This window comes from Cygnus atratus, chromosome 3, assembly GCF_013377495.2.
Source record: "Cygnus atratus isolate AKBS03 ecotype Queensland, Australia chromosome 3, CAtr_DNAZoo_HiC_assembly, whole genome shotgun sequence".
NCBI classification, from domain to species: domain Eukaryota; kingdom Metazoa; phylum Chordata; class Aves; order Anseriformes; family Anatidae; genus Cygnus; species Cygnus atratus.
The window spans coordinates 84,531,083-84,552,622 of NC_066364.1; the positions used below are offsets into that span (position 1 = coordinate 84,531,083).

General features: G+C 44.8%; 1 protein-coding gene across 1 annotated transcript in view; it reads right to left on the bottom strand.

Moving 5' to 3' along the window:
- Positions 1 to 18,874: 18,874 nt before the first annotated feature.
- The window catches only part of SRD5A2 (steroid 5 alpha-reductase 2), a 28,886-nt gene continuing 26,220 nt past the window's right edge, over positions 18,875 to 21,540 (bottom strand). The window contains exons 4-5 of the mRNA XM_035559421.2: positions 20,752 to 20,902; positions 18,875 to 20,176 (exon numbers count right to left, since the gene is read on the bottom strand). Coding sequence (XP_035415314.1) covers positions 20,110 to 20,176; positions 20,752 to 20,902 — 218 coding nt within the window. The 3' untranslated portion in view covers positions 18,875 to 20,109. The remainder of the gene's footprint in view (positions 20,177 to 20,751; positions 20,903 to 21,540) is intronic.

Sequence of the window (21,540 nt, forward strand, 5' to 3'; positions counted from 1 at the left end):
ACTTGATTCTTGGTTTCTAGTTTATTACATTAATTGTTTCTACTTGACTGCGGAGGTCTACACAGCAAGGAAGCAGAAGCATAGCTAGACTTTAATGAAATAATACTGGCAACTAAAAGTATTTTAACATGTATTCGTTCTAGACGTTACATTAAAATTTTAGTCTAAAAAAATACTCAAGTGGCAATACAAATTAACATTTCTCTACAGATAGAATATGACTGTCCCACACATTCACCACTGGAGTGAGGGCAGCTGGAGGTACTTACATAAAACTATTCTTTACAACCACGACAATGATAGTTCTTTGCGTTGACTTGTCAAACTGATTTATGACCTTTTTCCCATCTACTTCACAACGCAAGCTATATGTCACCATCACCTTGGCACTTACTCTTTCAGGTTTTGCCTTTTGGAGGTAGAACATCAGCAACATGAGAAGAGAAAAGTATCTGTACTTATAAATTACTGTTCAGTGAATCCTAGTTCATAGCTCCTGATGTTCTGGATGTTGTTTCACTTAGGATGAGAAGGTGTTAATAAATTGAGGTATCTCTTGTGCAACACTTCCTGTACAAAGAATGAGCAAGCTCCCACTTTCTTGTACTGAGTAAGAATTAGATGACTGAAGATATTTTCAACCCCCTTCCCACCTAGTAATTGCTCCACACTCCCCCCTTTTTTTTTCAAAGTAGCCTAGCACAATATGTTTTGTTCTCTTTTCCATGTGTATTCAAATCTCTGTCAACATGTAGAAGATGGTTTTTAATCAATCTGTGCATGCCCGTTCAACAAATATATGGTACTACTTTTATTTCAGCTACTAAAAGAGGTCAATTTATCCTATATTCATGCTAAATAAAAGAAATCCATTAGCTCTCCCAGCTTCAACAGAGCCTAATGCAGTCACTAACACACTTAAATAACAACCAGCTAATTTCTTTTATTCAAGTGTTTTGCTGTTGTGAGAATTTAAGTGAAGCTTACTGAACTCACAGGAGTGCCTGTAGCATAATTTCATCACTCAGTTTAAACTACTGGACTAAGTCTTCTGTTTTCAACTAAAAAAACAGAAAGATGGAATTTTGATCTTTGGCATTTTAACGGATTTTTCACTTTCAAGCTATTTTTGCTCCAGCCCACATAGTAACCTTCACAAAGAGATTCATTGCACATTGCATTCAAGATCATTTCCATTACATTCTACAAATTGTCCAGAAAATACCAGAGCTATTAAGTGTCACTCTGGCAGTTTAATACCCACCTTTTCTCTCATACTCCTACGTGCACGTCCTAAAATACCCTAAAAACAATTAGAGTGAAAATCAGGATACGAGTCAGTTCTTGCATTCCAGACCTCTTTAGCACATCCACAACGGATTTTGAAGCAAAGCAGCAGAACTTTGAGATCAATGTTTAAACAGAACAATACACACTCAGAAAGGTTAACTGACAAAAAACAACCAGGTAACTAACACTGAATAATCCTACCTGAGATTCCAACGTCTTTTTTCAGAAGAATAGCTTCCTGTAAGGACTAATCTGTTTCCCATCACAGCAAGGACTCCCCGCTAGAGTTTCTTTAAGGACAACACCAAATTCAGCAGAAAAAACCCTCCCTATAAAATGCTTCCACCAAACACTCTCAAAGATGTCTTTGCAACCACCCCAGGCGTGTGATTCAAAGAAGACTTGCAGACACCCACCTCTTTCTTCACCTCCTCTTTTCCAGGAGAGGAAGCACCTGCCAGTTTCCTAAATTGGTCTGTTTACAGCCTCCTCGCCCTCAATCCGTCTGGGCTTTAAAGAAGTAGGCTATTTAGCTGCACTTTTCCTCTTATTTTTAATATGAAAACATATGCTAAAAAACAAGATGGTCAACATAAAATTAAGGTTACACTTATTCACTGAAAGGATGGAAAGCAAGTAAGAAGGAAAAAGAGCAAGTCTAATGCTATCCTTTGGAGTGTAGGTATTCTATCATGGTCAAAACACTTTTCTTTTAAAACAGATATTTTCAGGTATTAATAACTAAATCTGCAGTGCTACCAAGAAATGGCAGGATCACCAAAGGAGTGTCAAATACACTCAGTTTCTCCCAGCTTCCCACACTATTAACAGCATCCATTATCCCTAAATTACAGCCGTGCCTCTTAAGGTTGAGACTCAGTTTTTTATATTGTCATGCAAATGATAATCATGACTCAGTGGCTGCTGATGCCATTTTAGATATATTAATTTGTGACACGTAAGAGCATGGATCATGGACAAGGACCTCCCTGTGCCAGTCACTGAAGTAGCATGGGAGAGTCCAGCTCCTGATGCAGCACAGGAGCTTGTGTGATGGACAATATGAGGAACCTGCAGGATGGTGTGTGCCAGCACCAAAGCGTGACCCTTGACAAGTGTTTTTGTGGGCAGTGAGGAGAAGGAGAATTTGTAGATGTGGTGTTTTTGCAGATGCATGCAGATAGCTTGTCCCAAACATGCTGGACATCGTGAAGGCTGTACAGCAGTGTATGAGAGCATACCAAGGTGGTTGTATCACAGGCTGATGGGTGATGTCGGGACTTGCTCTTTGTTGTGCATGAGAGGCTATGCGTGAGACGGGCAGAGCTGGGATGGACTATGAAAGGCCTTGGAAGTGAGAAGAAGCAGCTCTCACTTCATTAGGGAGAAACGCAAAGAAAGGTCTGGCAGCACCCAGAAGACCAGCCAGACAAGTGTTCTTTGTAGAAGCATGATGATGTGCAGGACAAAACTGCATTTGTTCAGGGAAGGAAAAGCACTTTTGCACTAAGCACAGTTCGAAGTGGTAACAGCTTGGATGAGATTCTTAGCTCTATGGATGGAGACAGAAAAGCTTCCTGTCAGAAGTCTTTGCAGAGAACAACCTTGCAAGGCCTAGATATGGGCCTGAGTAAGGTCACAGGGAGAGGTCTGGACCAAAGATGCCCCCAGCTATAGGCACGTAAAGCTGTTGGCCTGCATGGCTGAAGAGCACCATGATGAAGTGGTCTGTTGTAGCCGAGCTTGGGTTTCAGCTGATGGCAGGGCTCACCTGGACCGGCACCAGAGAGGCTGTGTTAAAGAAGGCCTGGGAGTCTTCTTGCCCATCAGCATCAGAGCTACTGCCTTTTTAGGTAGGGGAGGGAAACAGGATTTTCCTGTGTGCCATGCATCTGACCTGCTTTACGTGCCTCTGAGAGGGTAAGGTGGTGATCACTTAGCTGTGAAAGGAGTCTGCATGGCTTTTGCAGACACCAGCACTCTGCCCTTTTGTTTTTGGTGAGATTAATCTCACCTTGAGAGACTGGCCTGAACAGAGCTCTGGATCTTTAAGTTGTTCAGCAGTCAATTTATGTTTGTGGTTGAGGTTACCTGGAGATAAAGCGTAGAAGAAGAGGACAAGTCCGGAGCTGTATACAACCCACGCTATGGCCTAGCTGATGGGATGTGCTGATGGAGAGGAGACCGAAGGGGAAGGGAGGGCAGAGCCACGACAGACAGACTGACAGAATTACGTATCGGGGAGGGAAGCATGGTCACCATGTGGGGAGCACCTGGCAAGAGAAGGGAGGCTCAGGGCAGAGCTGGAGCTGGTGGAGAGGTCACTCAAGGTCCAGCACCAGCAACATTAACTGAGTGTGGGGCAGAGGCCGGGTGAGAGGGAACAAGCCTCATGAGGACTCCGGGATCCTCTGGCAAACAGGCTTTCTGTCAGCCTGCAGCGTGAGGAGAAGAGAGATGCATGGTGGTTGAAAGAAGATGTGTGAAGATTTGTGGTCGGGGTTGGGGGGGAGGCGTTTGTAAGCAATAAAGAGGATTAACACATACATTCATTGAAACGCTGAGGAGCCGGAGAGGGGTGAGAGATTAAAGAGAGAAAATGAGAGGGAGGCAATTCAGGAGGTGAGAGAGGGTGGAACCAGGAGCAAGCAGGGGAGGTAAGGACAAAAACAGCCAAGAGAGCTCAGCATCTGTGGCAGGAGCAAAGAATTGCAGGGGAAAAATGGGAGTGGATGTGAGATGGTGGAGGGGGGCGGGGGTCCAAAATCAAAACACTGGAAGAAAGCAGCAGGATCCTGTGCAAACGAAGAAGGAGGATGTAGGGAAGAGGGGGAGAAGCAGCAGTTGGAACTGTATGCAGACTGACATTGTTCGGCCAAGCTGGAAAACTCAGGCTGCATGGCCAGCAAGGTGTCATCAGGTTGCATGCAGTTAAAATTGTTTAAAGCCTATTGGACAAGCTATATTTCAAATGTAATCTTATTTAGCTAGGTCAATTTAGCCAGGCCAAATATAATTGCCAGGGTTGTGTAGGGAACAAGCAGGCCACTCCAACATCAGCACAGCAGCTCCTGAACAGGACCCCAACACATGGAATGGGGCCCCAACACCCAGGATGGAGCCCCAACACATGGAATGGGGCCCCACAGTGCACTGAGGCCAGCAGAGCTGGGGAGGAGCAGGCAGGCAAATGGCAAGAGCCAGCCATGGGGCTCGGGCTCCCCAAAAGCAATGAGGGCCGCATGGCCTTCCCTCCACACCGACCGCAGGTGAGGTGGGCACCCACGCTCTGCTGCCTCATGCCCCTCGTTCTCTGTGTTAAAACCCTCTTTGGACTGTAAGCATACATCAGGGACTTAAAGGTGAAACAAAAAAGAAAATGCTCTGGAGATGTAGCAATTATTTCCAAACCCAGGATTATTTGTAAACACAGGATGCTCAGAGAGGTGGTTATACTTATCCAAGCATGTAATTACAAGGATACTAGTTTAAAAACAAGAATCAAATACAGTTTAAATCTGCCCTTCAGTAATTACATAGGAGGATACTATTTGTAAAACATATCCTGTCTTTAAGGCCAAATATTAAAATACCTCAGTGATACTGTGTTGACACAGCAGGCAGGATTTTTTTTTTTTTTGAGGAGTTTCATTGTGAACTGAGAATTTCATTGTTTCAACTGAGACTGTCTTGATTTAGTCTGCTTTAGGGTTTTTAAAAGACTAATCTGCATTTAACTTCCTGGATTCAGATTGCCTGGTTGTGAGATAATAGCAATTAGTTCTGTACAATTTTTACTCTTATATAATTTATAGAGCTTCTCAACCTTTAATTCTACTGTATGTTTCATTGGGAATAAATATTTTATATTTTTCCTTGAAAACGGTATTAATTCAATTGTAGTGCATTGCTACCATTACACATTAAAAGCATTAATTAGTCCTTTTGAATATCAAACCCAAAGTGATTAGAAACTTAATGAACCAAAAATAGTATAACAGCATCTCTTCTGTTCTCCACTGGAGCAGCAGTAATTTAATATAATGAGAGGCACTCCAGAATTTCTGAGGGAAAGGGAAAATTAAACAGGGCTGGAACTGCAGTTGTAAAGCACTGTGTAGCCAGTAAAAAAGAGAGAGTGAGAGAAGTGTCTGCATTTGAGTTCAAGCAGAACTCAAGTGATACAATTGTTTGAAGCACAGATGTCTTCCTCTTGCTGCTTTAAATATGGGTTTTCTGCCCTTAAGTCCAGCCAGGAAAGCAAGGTGCTGTCTGGGCCTGATCCTGTCTCTCTCTGTGTGTGTGGTCATGGGGAAAGGACTGCGGTGAGCCAGTCGTATGCGAGCGGTGGTGCTGAGCAGACCCATCTTCACTCTGCAGCTTGGTGTGCCTCACATGCCATGGCTGAGCAGCAGCGAGGGACCAGTGCTATGAGCTCTGGCTCCAGCCTCTGAGCAATGCCAGTAGCTTGACTAGTTTTCTTTTCATAACATCTGGACACCATGTCACTTATTTAAAACTTACGAAAAGGAGTCACTTGGAAGTAAGAATGAGGGATTTCAGATATTTTACATTGCCCACACAAACAGTTTTTTCACCTCAAGTACATGTATTTCTGCACAGGGCAATAAATAACCTTCATGTTAAGCCAAAATGCATATAGCTCTGTCAATAGTAAGTCCAAGAAGGAATGCAAATCTACCTGTGAGGGAGATGATTACCCCTAGAAGCAACCTGGTCATTATGACAGGATTTATCTCATCCACCTTTAGCCGTGTGAAGGATGAGGAACTAGCTTAAGCGTGCCCAAAAGCTTGTTTTTCTCCAGCTGTGCTGACTGATCCATAAGGCAGATTCCCCTTCCTTACAGCCCTGGGCCTTATGCCACACCAGCTCCAAGAAATGCCAGAAGTCACCTGGGCTTCCAGTAGCCGAAGGCTGGAGCACATACTTTGGGAGACTTCGTGGATCCCACAGCACCCGTGTGGGTCAGCAGGAATGGCTCTCTGGGGTGCCTGGGTCTCTCCTTTGGCATTAGAGGGAACCTAGGCAAAGTGCAGGGAAGGGGCTTCGCTTGTAGACAGAGGCTGGGAGGCAGGCGGTTGCTTAAACTGTGTCTAAAATGACCAACAGATCAAAACAAGCTATGGGTAAGATGTGCCAACGTGGCTGCACCTTACCCCAGATAATTCCCAGCACGTGTTTCTTTCTTTGCAGCTTGCAGTCGATTGACTGCACAAGAAGTTCCCAAGTTCTCCACCAGCCTTTCACTTGCCCACCCCTTTTGCTAAATGATGTCCCTTTTTATGTGGCGCGAAGGTCACACGATGGCAGGACCCACCTCTCTGCAAAGTATTCATATTCCGGCAGCAGCACTTCATCTGCATTGCACAGCTTGACAGCTTGAAAAAAGTAGGGTTTGCACTTTGCGATGTAAACAATAGATGCTCTTATGCACAGGAAAGGAATAGAAGATCCTGCATAGCACATGTGCAGTGTGGCTGAATTAATCGTACTGTTCAAGTGTAATGGGTTTTATGCCCATGGTTTTGCTGGGAAATCCCAATGGTCATTAGTTCCTAAATCAAGTTCTTCCCGACAAGAGAATTTGTTCAGGTTTGAGATTACATTTCTGGTCTGTCTTGCAGCTCTGTCAAACCCTCATCATCGTTCACATTGAAACAAAGCAAGAATGGGCTTGTGCGGAAAAAGAAAAAAAATCCTGAAAATCTAATTGTGAAATACAGTTTCCCTGTGATTTCTGGTGCAGAGGGATTTTTTAATTCAGTTTATGCAGCACAATAGCAACAGGCAGTGCACTGAAACTGAGAAGGGGGCTTCTGTGCTGAGGTGCTGCAAACTAGCCTGCAGATGTTTTCAGAAATCTAAAATAAAAACACTGCAGTAATTAAGAGGGGGTTTTGTTCTCTCGTTGGCACCAAAGTCACTCTGCTGTCTACAGTTCATTATCACAGTGCAAATACGGTATGTGTAAGGTTGTTTATACAGTGATCAAATTTGGAATGCCCTGATTTACCACAACTTGAGCTGGGAAGAAATCAATTTGAGATGGTTGATATTAGGCATTTTCTTTGGTGGTTACCATCTACATGTGCAGCTTTAGGCCAAAATACCAAAAGGTGTAAATTAGAAAACTTGCAAGCAATCAAATCCAAACTTTTGTAGCAAAAATATGAATGCTGGAAAATACAAGCTGAAAAAGGAAAATAAATCATACTGGCTGCTTTTCATAGGGAACACGGACATATGTTGAAATGACTCTCAAGTAGAGATTTTTTTGAAAACCATGCAATATCCAGCAGTTCCTCCCTCAGCAGACAAAGCAAATAATAGAAGTTCCTCATAGCAGCACGCAGGGGAGCACAGGATATCCGTGTTTCCTCAAACCATCTGCAACAGACTGCTTCCTGAAAATGTCTGAGAGTACAAGTGATTTCCCTGTACAGGTGAGCTTTAATGTCAATGTGCTCAGCTGTGTGAGCAGCACTGCTGAGTGTGAGTGATGAATACATTTGCCAGCACAGCAACTACAGTGTCTAATTTATTGCTGTGTGGGCTGTCTGGGCAGCTCAGCCCTGCAGCCTTTTATTCTGCCAGATGCTGATCACTTCCCAAGAGGTACTCAGACACCTCATTTGTCAATGGGTGCTTGGCGCCTTGCAGAAAGTGATCAGCACCTTGTTGGATATAACACACGTGCTGAAAAATGAAGGTTATCCATCCTCTTGCAAACACAGACAGTGAACACAAAGCCAGTGCCCTTGAGAGAGCCACTGTGACCTCTGGTGTGAGCAATTTGGAGGAGGAGACATCACTCAGTGTGCTGAATCTGCTCATTAGCTGCTGGAACAAAGATTCACTGTGAATAAATAGTCCTTTCAGCTTCTCTCGCTCCACCATTTCAAAGATAGAAAGTGTGTTTCTGGAAGTGGCGTCATGGAAATTATCTGGGTGCCACCAGGTCGGGAGCCTCCCCAGGTAGCCCTCAGACATGGGGCAGTGCCCAGCCGGGCTCCAAGGGAGGCTGTGGAGGCCAGCCCCCGTGTTTTGCCCTCCTGCTCACATGTGTGGGGTGCTCTGTGCTGTGACCACGCCCCTGGCATGGCCGGGGCAGCTCCCCGCGCTGGCAGGGACGGCAGCGCGGTGCTGGGTGTTGCTTCTTTGTCTAGGGGTCCCGGGGGCTGCCTGAGGAGAGGACTTGTGTGTAGCACCTGGTCTGTGGAAAAAAAAAACCTGCCCCCTGGTTGCTGTGCAGTCTCCCTGTCCCTTCAGCATGCCCCTGCCTCTGCGGGACAGACTGCTAAGCTCCTCTTCCTTTTGGATGTACCCACATAAAAAAAATTCAGGGTCAACAAGTTTGGCCTAGATGTGCTGGCTGAGAACAGAGTCCTGTTTTGTGAGGCTTCACACAATGATAGGATTATACTTAGCCTGTCTCACAGAGTGCTTGCAACTTGACAAACTGGAAGGGAAACAGCTGTAATAAGAAACACGGTGCTAAAATTCACCCAGCAGATCAAGTGCTGAGCCAGAAGCATTGGCCAGGTACCCCAGTCCCTGCCATCACTGGTTCGAGTAGACTTGTGCAAAAGTAGGTGGCAGGTGGGTCTGTGTGTTTGTTCATTGCAGTGGCTGCTGCTTCTTAAGAAATGTGCTCAGAAAAATAGTCTGCTAGATTAAATATATGTTGGAGGAATTGCTAGCCTGCAGCTGAGTAGCACTCTATCCAAGGAACAGCTCCAACAGCAGCTGCTCTTTCTGGATGATCAACATCACCTTCCTTTAATTTTGCAAAGCTAACAATGTACAAGGATCTATCTAAGGGCCAGATGGCACCATTGACTTCTAGTCCAAATTTGCCATTGATTGCAGTGGAGAATTATACCTAAAAATAAGCACTGTGACTTGGTCTTGGCTTTGAAAAATAAAGTTGCATAGATTTTCAAACTCTAAGAGACAAATTCAGTATTCTAATCCCCCTTCCTGCATGAGAACAAAACTCTGGATTTTACCTAGTCATATCCACATCAAGATCATGACTTTTGGTGGAATGACAGATTACACTGCTACAGTATGCATGCTAGTAGAGCTCCTCTCACTTCAGCTGGAATTAAATCATAGGACTGGGAGTCCTCCTCCCAAGCCCCCCTGCCTTTCTGAGTGAATGTGATCTGTCCCAAAGTAGCACAAAGAGTTTTATTTCTTTGTGTATGTGATAGATCCTAGCTGCTTTGCAGCTTCCCCTTTATGAAATGAAATCAGATCCCCATGAAGGAGGATTAGGTCTAGAATTTGCTTTTGACTGTCTTGTCTGTTTTGTCTGCCAGAAAAAAATACTACTGTAATCAAGAAACATAACCCTGGAGACTGATAAACCTGATCCCTCTGAATGTACTTAGGAGTATCTACTTAGGATTTCTGTTGTGGTTAACCTTCTGCATTATTAATAAGGGAATTCAAAGCCTTTTATCATAGTCAATCTCTTTTAAGACTATTTTGCAATGAGCTGATCCAAATTGTTTCACCACAGCCTGCAGCATTTTAGGGCAGGGCCAAGATACAATGCAAAGTACCAGTGAGACAAACCCAGGGACAAAGGTGAGATCCTCAGAAGGAAAAGGAGAGAAACAAGGAACGAAACAGCGGGGTTTACATACATTGTTAAAATCTCATGGTCAACTGAGGGAGGTTGGAGATAGTGCTGAAGAAGGCAACTGAGCAGCTTGGCTGCAAAAAATGAAGAAAAATTGGAGCCGGGGGGTTCCCTCTACTGAGAAGGTAACTTTTTCCTGTGATAGATAGTGACAGGGATGGGGGGTTTGCTCAGCAAAGATTTGGCTGCCCTGTGGGGCTAGCACTGTAGGTGCTGCTGGGTGCTGTCCTATCCAGGCTGCCTTGACAGAGCTTCCAGTGAGAAGACTGCACTTGTGGCCATGACATTGAACAATTATAAGAAAAAGCTGTGCTAACTACCAAAATCATGTGTTTTCATCTACTTCTTCAGCTCAGTTGAGGAGATGCTGTAATTCTGAAACAGGATGAGGTTGCAAGTGTCTGCCACCACCAGCCACATGCAGGACAACCCTACCATGCTGTTTAGCTGCCACAGGATGGGCATTTTCTCAAATCTAAATGTAGAACAAATAAGTAAAGTTTCTATCAAGAAAGTGACTTGCAGCCAAAGGGGAAAAGAAGTGCAGTTGTTGATACAGCAACGGAAACAATCTTGTAGGAAATCTGAAGCAGCATCCTGCAGGGTTCATTTCGTTTGTTTTTGCCCTTCCTTCTAAATTTGTGAGATGTCTTCAAGTGGCTAGATTGCTCTTTTTCTTATTTGGGTATTCCAAGCTTGTGAACTAAGTTTGATTCATTGCAGTTTTCACCATTTTTTATTTTCTTGTTTGGTCTTTTATAAAAATTCTGTATGGAATGAGCATTAATAAGGCAAAAATTACACTTGCCAGAGGCAACAGCTGTTATACTTGTGCTTGAAAAGGAGGAAAGAAAATCTTTTTGTAATGACTGCCAACAACTTCTTCATGCTTTTTGGAAAGAGTGAAACAACAGCTGGTAGAGACACGTGTTCCTCTCTCTCTCTCTGTCTCTCTCTCTCTCCCTCCCTCATCTTGCCTTATTAGCAACTGTTGGTGCAAGTCAAAATAACAGTCATTTACTGAAAATAAGTAAATTTATCTGGAAATAGTTAATTCCCTACATGTGTGAACACATTCTCAAATTGAAAGACACAATTTATTCATGGTAACTTCAAGGAAGAAAATGTTGGTTTTTTGTTTTTTTTTTTTTTTGTGTGTTTTTTTTTTTTTGGCCTAAAACATGTACAGCATTTAATGTTTGTGGTTATAGCAATAAAACAATCATGATATTTTCAACAGATCATTTGAGTGAGAGGTTAGAAGCTTGTAATGCTCAATATGAGAAACTCATGACAACACTTTATGTTAAGCAATTTCAGAATTGCAGTTGGTAGGAAATGAGACTGTCAACATCTCCTCAGGCTGAGGGACAAAAACATCACCAAACACACTTTGCTGTGATTGAGAAATCCTCCCAGTGAAGGAAAATAGAAGAAAATACCGAAGGGATTCAAACCTGGCATCAAGAACTGGTAACGTGTATCCCTTTACCCAGCTTGGCTGTCCCATTCAGAAAACGTGCTCTTGATGAGATGTTCCTCAGGCTGGCTGCCTTAGTCTGCTCCTCAGAGAGGAACAGGCCCCAAACAACTTTCCTTTTCCCTTTTCCACTCAGGATATAGTATCATGTTTTCTGTTACCACCCTCAACTCAAGGAAGAGGGGGAAAACGTCTGTGTCCTATCTCAGGTGCATATACTGGGTGCAGGAAGAAGTCTTTGAGCTCTTCTGGATATGTTTCTGAGGACTTTCTGCATTTCCTCTGGTAGCAGCTGGGTGGCATGTTTTCATACAGAAGGACTATCTCCAGGAGGACGAGGAGGACATTTCGCTTGCCTCAGGAGAGGAAGGGTGCACCTGCTTCTCACAACAGCTTCCCTACAACAGCTCTGGCTGGAGGATGGTATTGAGACCTACTTCTTGTGAGGATAAATTGCTAAAGCTGAGCAGTTCTCCAGGCTGTGTGAAACCTCCACAACTCCTCAGTTCCACCTTGAGCAGGTGTCATGGGTGGCCACTGCTGCGTCCTTGCTCATTATATATCTCCCCTGGCGTGTAGCTGGGGGCTGTGCATCGCTAGCTGTGCCTACCAGTTCACACCCCTTCTCCTGGCCTCTAACTCACCATCCCGCTCACCCCTGCACCACCAGATCTCCACAGCTGGGGCTGAAATTTGATTTTTTCAGGAAAAACTTGGGCGCATTAATCAATCACAGCACTATGATGAGTCCCCAGTGCAATATAGACATGAAACAAGATATAAATAGTTGTAGGATATGTCAGGCCGGGCATTTTCAGCAGGCTCTGGTGCCATCGCATAAAGGCAGAGGTCAAGCCCTTTTCTGCGATCCTGTGAAGAAGCCTGAACACTCACACTAAGGGATGATTAAGTCTGATTGAAAAAGGTGAACATTTAGGGCTTGTTTGGCAGGGAAAGTGCTGAAAGTTGCCAAGAAGAAGTCACTAAATCTTTTTTTGCAGTTGCGAGTGAGGAGGGCTTCCTGGGAAACTCTCCAGCTCCAGCGCTGCCTGAGTCGGCCGTGCGGGGCCTGTGAGCCAGCTCCACCTCTGAGTTGTCGCCAGGCCTCCAGCACGGCCGTGAGTCATCCCTCCTTGGCTGTTTTTCGTCTCAGAGTTTCAGCATGGCAGAAAACCCCAAACAAAAGTGTGTTGGATAGGGAAGTGTGCTGCCCTTGTCAGAAACATCCATGTAAAAACTGCCATCCTGTGTTAGTCAGCCCTGGCAGACCTGCTGCTGCTCTTAACATCCGTCTCCCTATATAACACACTAATTACCCAAGGCATCTGGCATAATCAAAACCGTTCTTTTGTTTTACTCAAATTCCCATTTACTTAGTTCCCAATCCCTGCTTTGCCCAGGGGAGTGGGAATGGCTAGAGAAGGCTCATCATGTTCTCTGAGCAACGGCAGTGACGCAGTGTCAGTAGACCTCAGATAAGCTGGGCTCAGAGCAAGAAGATCCAAGAAAACATGGTGCTACAGTACCAGCTGCACTGTGAAGCCAGGGCTTGGCCAGAAGGTGTGGATTGGATTCACTTGATATCAGTTACAAATTAATGACTGATTAGATGTATATAACCAGAATATGCTTAGATTGCAAGAACAATCTTTCAGGGAGATGACCCTTTTGCCCCACAACAAGGGGTACAAGGAAGTTGTCCCGTCCTTGTGTTCGCCTCCTCCATGACCTGCTGGTGGAGAGATATGTGGAGATACTAAGACACAGGGAGAGAAGAAATTCTGAAAATACCTGTGAAATGGCATCTCAGTCAGAAGCAATGGAAAACAGAAATACTACTTTATGAAAAGAAAGCTTTCCTGAGTTGCTGTGGCTAACACATGGCTGGATGCTGGATAGGAACAGTGTTGAAAATCACTGGATACAGGCCACTAATATATTTGAAGAGAGAAAATGTGGCTGAAACCAAAGCCTTGCTGAAATCAGGGAGGATTTTGCCATTTGATGTATTGTGAAGCACCAGTTGCCAAGCCTGACTTCAGTCCAATGCCATTACCACAGCTCCAGGGCATCTATTTCAGTTGTGGGATAGTCACCACATTTTGCTGTTTATGGCTTTGTCTGTGATATGCTAATAACCACTGGGGCTCTGGCTTGTAGCTTGCTGGCTGTGAAGCCAAAGTTGTATCACACGTAAGAGGGCTGTCTGCCTGACATAGCTCAGTTAACACCCTCAGAAACATTTCTTACTGTGTGAGGCTGCCAGGACGCGTGACGATAAAGTTTCACCCCGCTGCACAGAAGGCAGGATTAGTACGTTCAGTGCTGAAATGCGCGCTTCCTACCTCCTACCAAAGGGCTAGCTCTGAATTCCCAGCCGAGGAAGCAGAGGGTTTAGATTAGGAGGCTCCATTGATGCAAATGTGTTTTAAAGCAGCTTTTTATCATGAGTGGTGGTTGCTGGTATTTGAAAATTGTCTGTTCCATAGGGCTGACAGAGCCAGCTTCCCACATCTCTAGAAATCTACTGTGAACGCTTTCTTGGTTTCATCTACATAAACACTTTCCAAGTCTGTGACTGCTGAAAGGACAGGCTTTCTGTTCCTGCAGAGGTCTGAAACACATTTTTTCTGGTCAAATAGCAGTGATGCTGTTTTGGCCCAGGCAGGTTCCCAAATCATCTGCAAGCTGCTCTCTCGCTGAGGGGACTGGCCTTGTTTCTGGAATTTCCATCAGAGGAAACAAATGTTCTTGGGGCTGCTCACAGGTACCCAGCCACGCTAGGTGAGAGGAAGAAGAGGGGGCTTTTCTCTGGTGTAGCATCCAGAGCTGTGTCTGGGATGTGACTAGGGAGGTTGAGGATGAAGACTCCACAGGGGACACCAGAGAGGTGAATTTCCCTTCACAGGTGAGAAACCAAGCGCTCCCTGGGCAGGGGGAGTCTCGCTCCCGAAGGCTGGTGGGCTTGGCATGGGGATGCAGGGGGCTCGTGGAGCTGCTCCTTCTCTCAACACCTGAGGTAGGGCAAGGCCCCTCCTCCCAAATTAGGCTCAGTCCTGACTGAGGTTGCTGTGAACCCGCTAAAATTAACCCCTCTGCAAGATGTCCATCTTTTACCATGCACCATGTAACGTGTCCCCATATCATGATGGGCCTTTCCTCATGGCTGCAACACTGCAGAACAAAAAGAAAAATTCAGCCCAGACAGACATGGTATGTTTGGTATGGCAAGGAAATGTGGCTGTGACAGTATTATAAACATAGTTGGGAAAGGAGAGTTACCTGCAAGGCAGAGAGTTTGGCTGTCTTGGTGGTGGAAGCTGATGAAATGAGCTCTGTGGGAGAAATAGGTCGCAAGTTCAGTATGGTCTCCATCACACATACCTCATTTATCCACATCTAAGGCAGGTGCAGTCTCATACTCTGGAATGCTACGTGCCGTGTTGTGCCTACCGCTGGTCCTCTCCGAGCCCCAGGCAACTAGAGTGTAGCAAGTGCTTGAAAACAGTAAGATATTGAAACCTTAGTAAATCATCACAGCATTGTTTTTTCTATGCTGCATATGAATTATGGAAGGTACAACGCAATACCTGTCTCTCCATTCGCTTCGTGTGTGTGTGACCTCACATGGAAAATTTGGGAAAATTAGGCAAGTAAACTGGAAAGCAGCCTGGCAGGTGCCTGTGGTACTGGAGGGGATGTGAGAAGTGTTCAGATGGGATAACCCTGGTTCTGGGAATGACACTGCAGGTCACACTGCCAAAACGCAGCTGTCTCCCATTTGGCCATAAACGAGGAACATGTCATTAATGAATGGATGCAGGCTCACTGCGGGTACTTCTAGCATCCCTACCTCCTTAGTGGGATTGCAGGCTTCCCGCTAGGGCGCTGTGACTCACAGTCTGAAGGAGCTGAAGTCTGCACTGCCTCTGCGGGAGGCCGCTGGCACCCAGCGGAAAGGCCTGGTGGTGGAATTGTTCCAAACACTGCATCAGTTAAGCTCTGAGTCTGTTCTCTTCTGAATATGCAAAGGAACTCATCTAATGTGCCTTTGAAATCTGTGTCCTTTTCTTTTATTTTTCAAACGTACAGCTCTGAAAGACAGGGTTGTATCTATACTTCAGGCCTTCACAGCACTCCGGCATTGAACAGGCACTTGTAACTTGTGGTAGCATAAACCAGAACCAGGCCTGTCTTCCTTTACTCTTTCAGGTGTTACCGTTAGGCATTTCTTGCTGCCTGACTTTGGTACCACAGAGCCCAAACCTGCCACCTCTGTAGAAAATAACCACATGTGCAGCTCAGTGGCCATCAATGCCTTTATTCACAGAGTATGGTACAGCTCATGAGGAACATATCTGGCAGGCTCTGGCACTGAATTAATATCAGATGTTTGTGTTACCTAGATCACATTACTCCTGCAGGGACAGCAGCGTTTGGGTTTGAGAGGAGAAGTCCCTAGAAAGCCAGCTCTGAGACATGAGGCCTATTCAGGAGGACCCCAGAGGTGGCAGATGAGAGGATACGAGGCTTCCAGGACTACGCTCAGATTTAAATGAGACCCTATGGTGATTTGCATTAAAAAACATTTTTTTAATTAGACAACTGATTCAAATGCAAGCAGGCAATCTCTCTGCTGTCAGCAGATGATCCTGAGGTTCAATGGGTGACGTGCTAGCCTTTTTCCTTATTAGAATATCTCAGGATAGATCTCAGTGCACCAGTTGGACATCTTATATATCTTCAGAATATTTTGCAATACTGTACTAACTCTGTGTCCCAAGAATATGCAGCAGGCTGTATCTTATTTGTGCTACATTGGTATCTAATGGCCTCAACTGAGTTTGGGCCTATTTTGCCAAGTACTATAAAACGCATAAAATAGGAATTAATCCTGGCCCTCAAGACCATTTCCAGGGACAAGCAATAAAACAAACCAAAAAGTGGTGAATAACTTGCTGAAGTTCCTCAGTGGATCAGTGACACTGTCGAGTACAAACAGATGTCTTGAGTCCAAGCCATTAGAGCACTCTACCTATCTGTGCGGATCCCTTGGTATTTGTGATTCCAGGACACACCACGGCTTGATATTTCTGCAGAAACATGCAGAACTTCTGGCCAAGCCTAAGAGGCTTCGTGTTCCAGGAGAGTAATGGGAGCAGAAGTGCAGCTCCCAGGTAAGTGCTTTTCTTAAAGCACAATCGTTCAAGGGCCAAAACTGGGAGCTTTGCCTTTTGAGTAAACGTGTTATGTAAAATATGCACTTTAAAACAATAGCAACAAAAGCTCTGTGTTGCCTGGAGCCAGTTTTCTATTGTCTTTGGTGACCTCTCATCTGAAGCGTGGACGGAAGCCAGGCAAAGGCTGGAGTGTGTGTGGCACAGGGAGATGGGAATAAGAAATGGCAAGTGCCATTGTTCTCCTCTTTGCCTCCCCGTGAACAACGTTTCACTCTGTTTTCAGTTGTCAGAAGAGATTAGATATCTAAATTACGGTATCAATAAGTGTTCTGTCTGATCACTAGGGTGCATAAAATGTGTTTCACAGAGGAAACTGTCAGATATGTGGGGAAGCCACTTGTGTATTACCAGAGCGGTATCGTGCATGTTTACAGAAAGTCAGATTCTGAAGACAGCATTTGAACAATACTAAAATAATTAAATTAACAAGAGTCCTAGGGACAAAGGATTAGTTTTCCCAGCAGTCTGCCAGCACGGACAAAGGCTGGGCGATCGGCTCCGCATACGACAGGTCTGCTCTGCAACACTCGAGAGCTGTCCTCGGGAAGGCCCTCTCCAGGGGAGCTGCACTGAAACAGAGTTGTTCCTCAAAGAGAAATGAAAACTTACATATGAATGATGGGAGGAAACCAAACAGAAAAATATTATTGCAAAAAGGGGAGGAAAGGAATGAGCTATTATTGTAAATGCTTACCAGCGGAGGACACTTGTGTTAGCTTTTGGCAGAACAAAAGGGCATTGCAAAGAAAGTCAGAAAAGTGCTGGTTTTCAAAACACTTTACAGTCAATTCTGTAATCGTAATATGTGCACATAACCTCCAGAGGCTTAAGCAGGGGAATATGAAAATGTCCATGGTGTTTTTCTCCTGGAGACGAGCCGAATGTATTTTTCCTTATAAAAAATATGGGATGAAAGAAATGTATGGGGAGCACTGTGCCCCCCACCAGCCCCACTGGGGAGCTCCATGTGGGGGCAGCCCGTCCCTCCTCTCTATCACTACTAACATCAACCATTGCTTGTGAGTGGTTTAAAGCACACACGCATCACTCCCACTCTCCAAAAATGCCACGGGGTGCCAGGCTCATGGGGCCCCCAGCCTGCAGATGGCCACTAGTGGGCCAGCTCCCATTGTGAACCATTGCCAGCCCTCCCGCCCCAGTGGGTGTCTGGGCCTGGGGCCAGCAGTGCCAGTAGTAACGATCCAACTGGTGGAAATATTTAAATCCTGTTGAGAAAATGGCCCTTTTATCGGCCTTCCTTAGGTATGGATGGGACAAGCTCGTGTAGGTAGAGTAGCAGGGTGAAGTTAAACGTAGGCTGAATGTTGGACCAGGGTGACAGGAACCCAGCAGGGTGTGGGCGAAGACATTTTAAAGTGATGGAGCACAGCGAGAGCAAATAAATTCAGGGAATAATCGTGTTCTAAGAGGAGGGGTAGGTAAGAGGGATGAAGGAGTCCGCATGAAACACTGTTCTGGTTCAAAAAGTGAGGCAAAGCTTGATCACTACTCAATCTCCAAACTCAAAAATAGATGGAGGAGACAGCAGTTAGGGAACTGGCACCCACGGCCCTTTTGCTTTCTCACCACTTTGAGGTTTAGGGGAAAGAAAAAGTGCAAGGAGGAGTCAACCAGATACCAAAGCTGGCACAAGAGCCTCAGGGCTACAGTCCCCTTCCCCATGCGTTTCCACACAGCAGGTTTAAACAAGGAAACAAAAGGAAAACATGTTTGTGGTGCTGATGTGAAATTCATAGCCACAACAGTTCTGCTTGTGTGTTATTTCATCCTGCCCTCACCTTTGCCTGCACAGCTCTTTGGCAGAGGATCTGTTTATGCTGTGTGCTGTACAGGGATCAGTGCAGTGGGGCCCAGCCTCTGCTGGCCACTGATCCACAGTAATCACAGAACCACAGAACGGTTTGGGTTGGAAGGGACCGTAAAGATCACCTGGTTCCACCCCCCTGCCATGGGCAGGGACACCTCCCACCAGACCAGGCTGCCCAAAGCCCCATCCAGCCTGGCCTTGAACACCTCCAGGGATGGGGCAATGAGGACAATATTAGCAAAGCAGGGAGGGTTTGCCCAGAAGAAGGAACCCAACGTGAGCAGACTGTATAAGCAATGTCAGAGACTTGTTTCTGTAAACAATAAATCACAGACTAGCACAGCTCTGTGTTTTACATAAATTTTATTGTGTTTTGGAGAAAATTGCATACAGTCAATCAGGTTACTCCAGCAGTATGTAATACGTTTAGTATGTGTGGTCTGGTCTTTTTCTTTCCAGCTACTCAGCATAATTCTCAGCAGGATTTTATGCTTTAAAGAGTAACTAAACTATCAGCATCCTCTGGGACATCTGTTCCTATTGACATTTTTTGGAAAATTCCTAACTATATTCTGAAATTATGAAAAGACATACTGTGTCTTTGTGGAAATTCAATATCTCTGTATCATTTCCTAATAGGAGTATCTGAAAATGTTCCTCTTAGACAAAATGTACTGCCAGTGTCAGAGAACATTTTCTTCAACCCAGAGCTTTTTATTTGTTGTATTTTTTTGTCACACATCACCATCTCAAGTTATTTTTATGACTAAAAATTGAGTGGTTTTGAGTGGACAAAGTTTTTATTCTGAAAAGGTCTCTGGATTTGCCAAAGGGGAAACAAAAGTCCTAATGTCGCTGCAACAGCTTTAACAAAGTACATTTAAAAAAAAAAACTCCCGGTGGCTAAAGATTAATCATCTGGCAGTGAGGAGGGCATTGCTTAAGGAAGTAACACAGACATGCTTGTGAGTGCCAGCTTAAGGTGCTTGCATCTCCACATATTTCACGGTGCCTCTGTGCCATGGCACCCTGCTCCAGCCTTGTGCTGGTACAGGTGTCCTCTTTTTGCGTTGTGGCTCTGGGAGCTAACCTCGCTTTTAGATGCAAAGTAATGGGCTGAGTTATTTTCTTGACAAAGGAGACCCCTGCTGCAGTGTAAATTGTGGGAACACCGAGGGCAGTGCTGGCAGCACGAGGGCGCATGCGCTATGGCATGGGGGCAGGAAGAAGCAGCTCTGGAAGGGCTGCAGATTGGGGTGGCTGCTGAGGACTTTCACCTGAAGTCATGGGCTTAGTTTCTACTTTTCTTCATCAGCTTTTGGCCAGTGCTTTCTCTCTGATTTCAGTGGAGTCATACCCGTTTTCCACAAGTAGAACTCCACAGAAAAGCAAGTGCATTGCTTGGGAAGTCCCTATGCCCACAGCTACCTGCAGTTTCTCCCATAATTAAAAAAAGAACTTCAGTTCCAAATGACCTGCTTGCTTCTTACAACCGCAGGTTACCATTTGTACAATTATTTATAATCAGACCTAACTTTAATACTAGGAAAAAAAAAAAGCCCTATAAAAACAGAACACAGTGTCCATATTTCAATCATTAAAAAACAAAAGGAATCAAGGCTTTCCTTGATTTTGGATAGTCCGTAAATGTCTTGAGATAGTACCTGAAAGAAAACAAGCAAGAGAGTGAAACTGCATACATGCAAGAAAAGTGGACAGTTTCAATACAGCTCAGCTGAGGAACCTTATAACACCTCCAAACTGCTTTGCAATCTCTCTGTGTTACTCTGCAAAAGAATATTCCCAAAATATTTATATTTGGTTATTTAAGTGAAAGCTGATAATAATGCTAAGGTTGTAGCAGACCTAAAGTAGAAACCTTAAGAATTCAGAGCACAGGAGCATGTCTACTCCAAAATATTGCAGAGAGTGCAAGGAACCTTCAGGAAAGGTTGACGTTACCAGGCCTGGTGACAAGATGGCTTAATGCAGGGGAAGCAGTGATGCAGTTCGTGCTACATTAAATGACTGTCAGGCCCATTTGACTCCACAGGTTTTCTAGCACACTGCTGTACTTTCACCTGGCCGTGAACAGGCCAATACGCTTCTTCTACATCGCATTAAATTTGGATTTTATCTTGAATTCTGCCCTGCTCCTTTGCCCCTCCCTGGCATTTTGCAAAGTGCATTCCAAGAGCAAGGTGCAGCACACTGCAGGAAGCAGTATGGGGTTTGATACCTGTGATGGTGATAAGCACGTGGCCCAATGCAGCAAAGAGTAAAAAAGGCAAAGGCGAAGGCTGGTAGGGACCAGGTTGCGATGGCAAAACCAAACCACTCCACAATTTCTCCAAAGTAGTTGGCTCCAGAAACATAGGTGAACAGGCCCCCTGCATCAAAAGACAAAATATGTGATTTTTACCCTCCTGGGAAGTTCCTTCCCATGAAGTCAGCAACCAATACTCTACCTTCCTTATTCAGGACCCATAACAGAAACCTAAAATGACTTCCCTGAAGCCAGTGGAGCCATGTCAAAGTACAAGGAAGGTCTTGTACAAGTACAAGAGTCAGAGGCAATTCTAAACCAGAGGTTTCCAGCATTTCACAATCATTTATTTCCATTTGGAGAAGGGCTTAAGAAAGCCCATTATTAGAATTATCTAAATTATAATTATTAATGTTTATTGAATTCTTTTCTGGCCCTAAAAATATTTTGCAACTCCACTACCTTTAGGGAATGCAAAATCTGGATCTCAGTCTTGCTAATCAAAATATTTACAAGGGGCAGGTCAGTATTGGAGGCAAGAAATGGAGCAGGGGGGAGAGATACCAGCATCCACAGCAAGCCAGCAGGAGTCAACTCCAAAAGCAGGACCTCCTGGATCGCTGTCCATGTTTCTCTACAGAGCCAGGCATTTCCTGGTTCATAGCTCTGACTTTTTTTCCCTGAAGTTTACATTTTTAATCTTCCTTTTGCAATGTAAGAAGTCCACTGCTTCTTCTTCCTGGACCAGAAGATTTCCTTCTT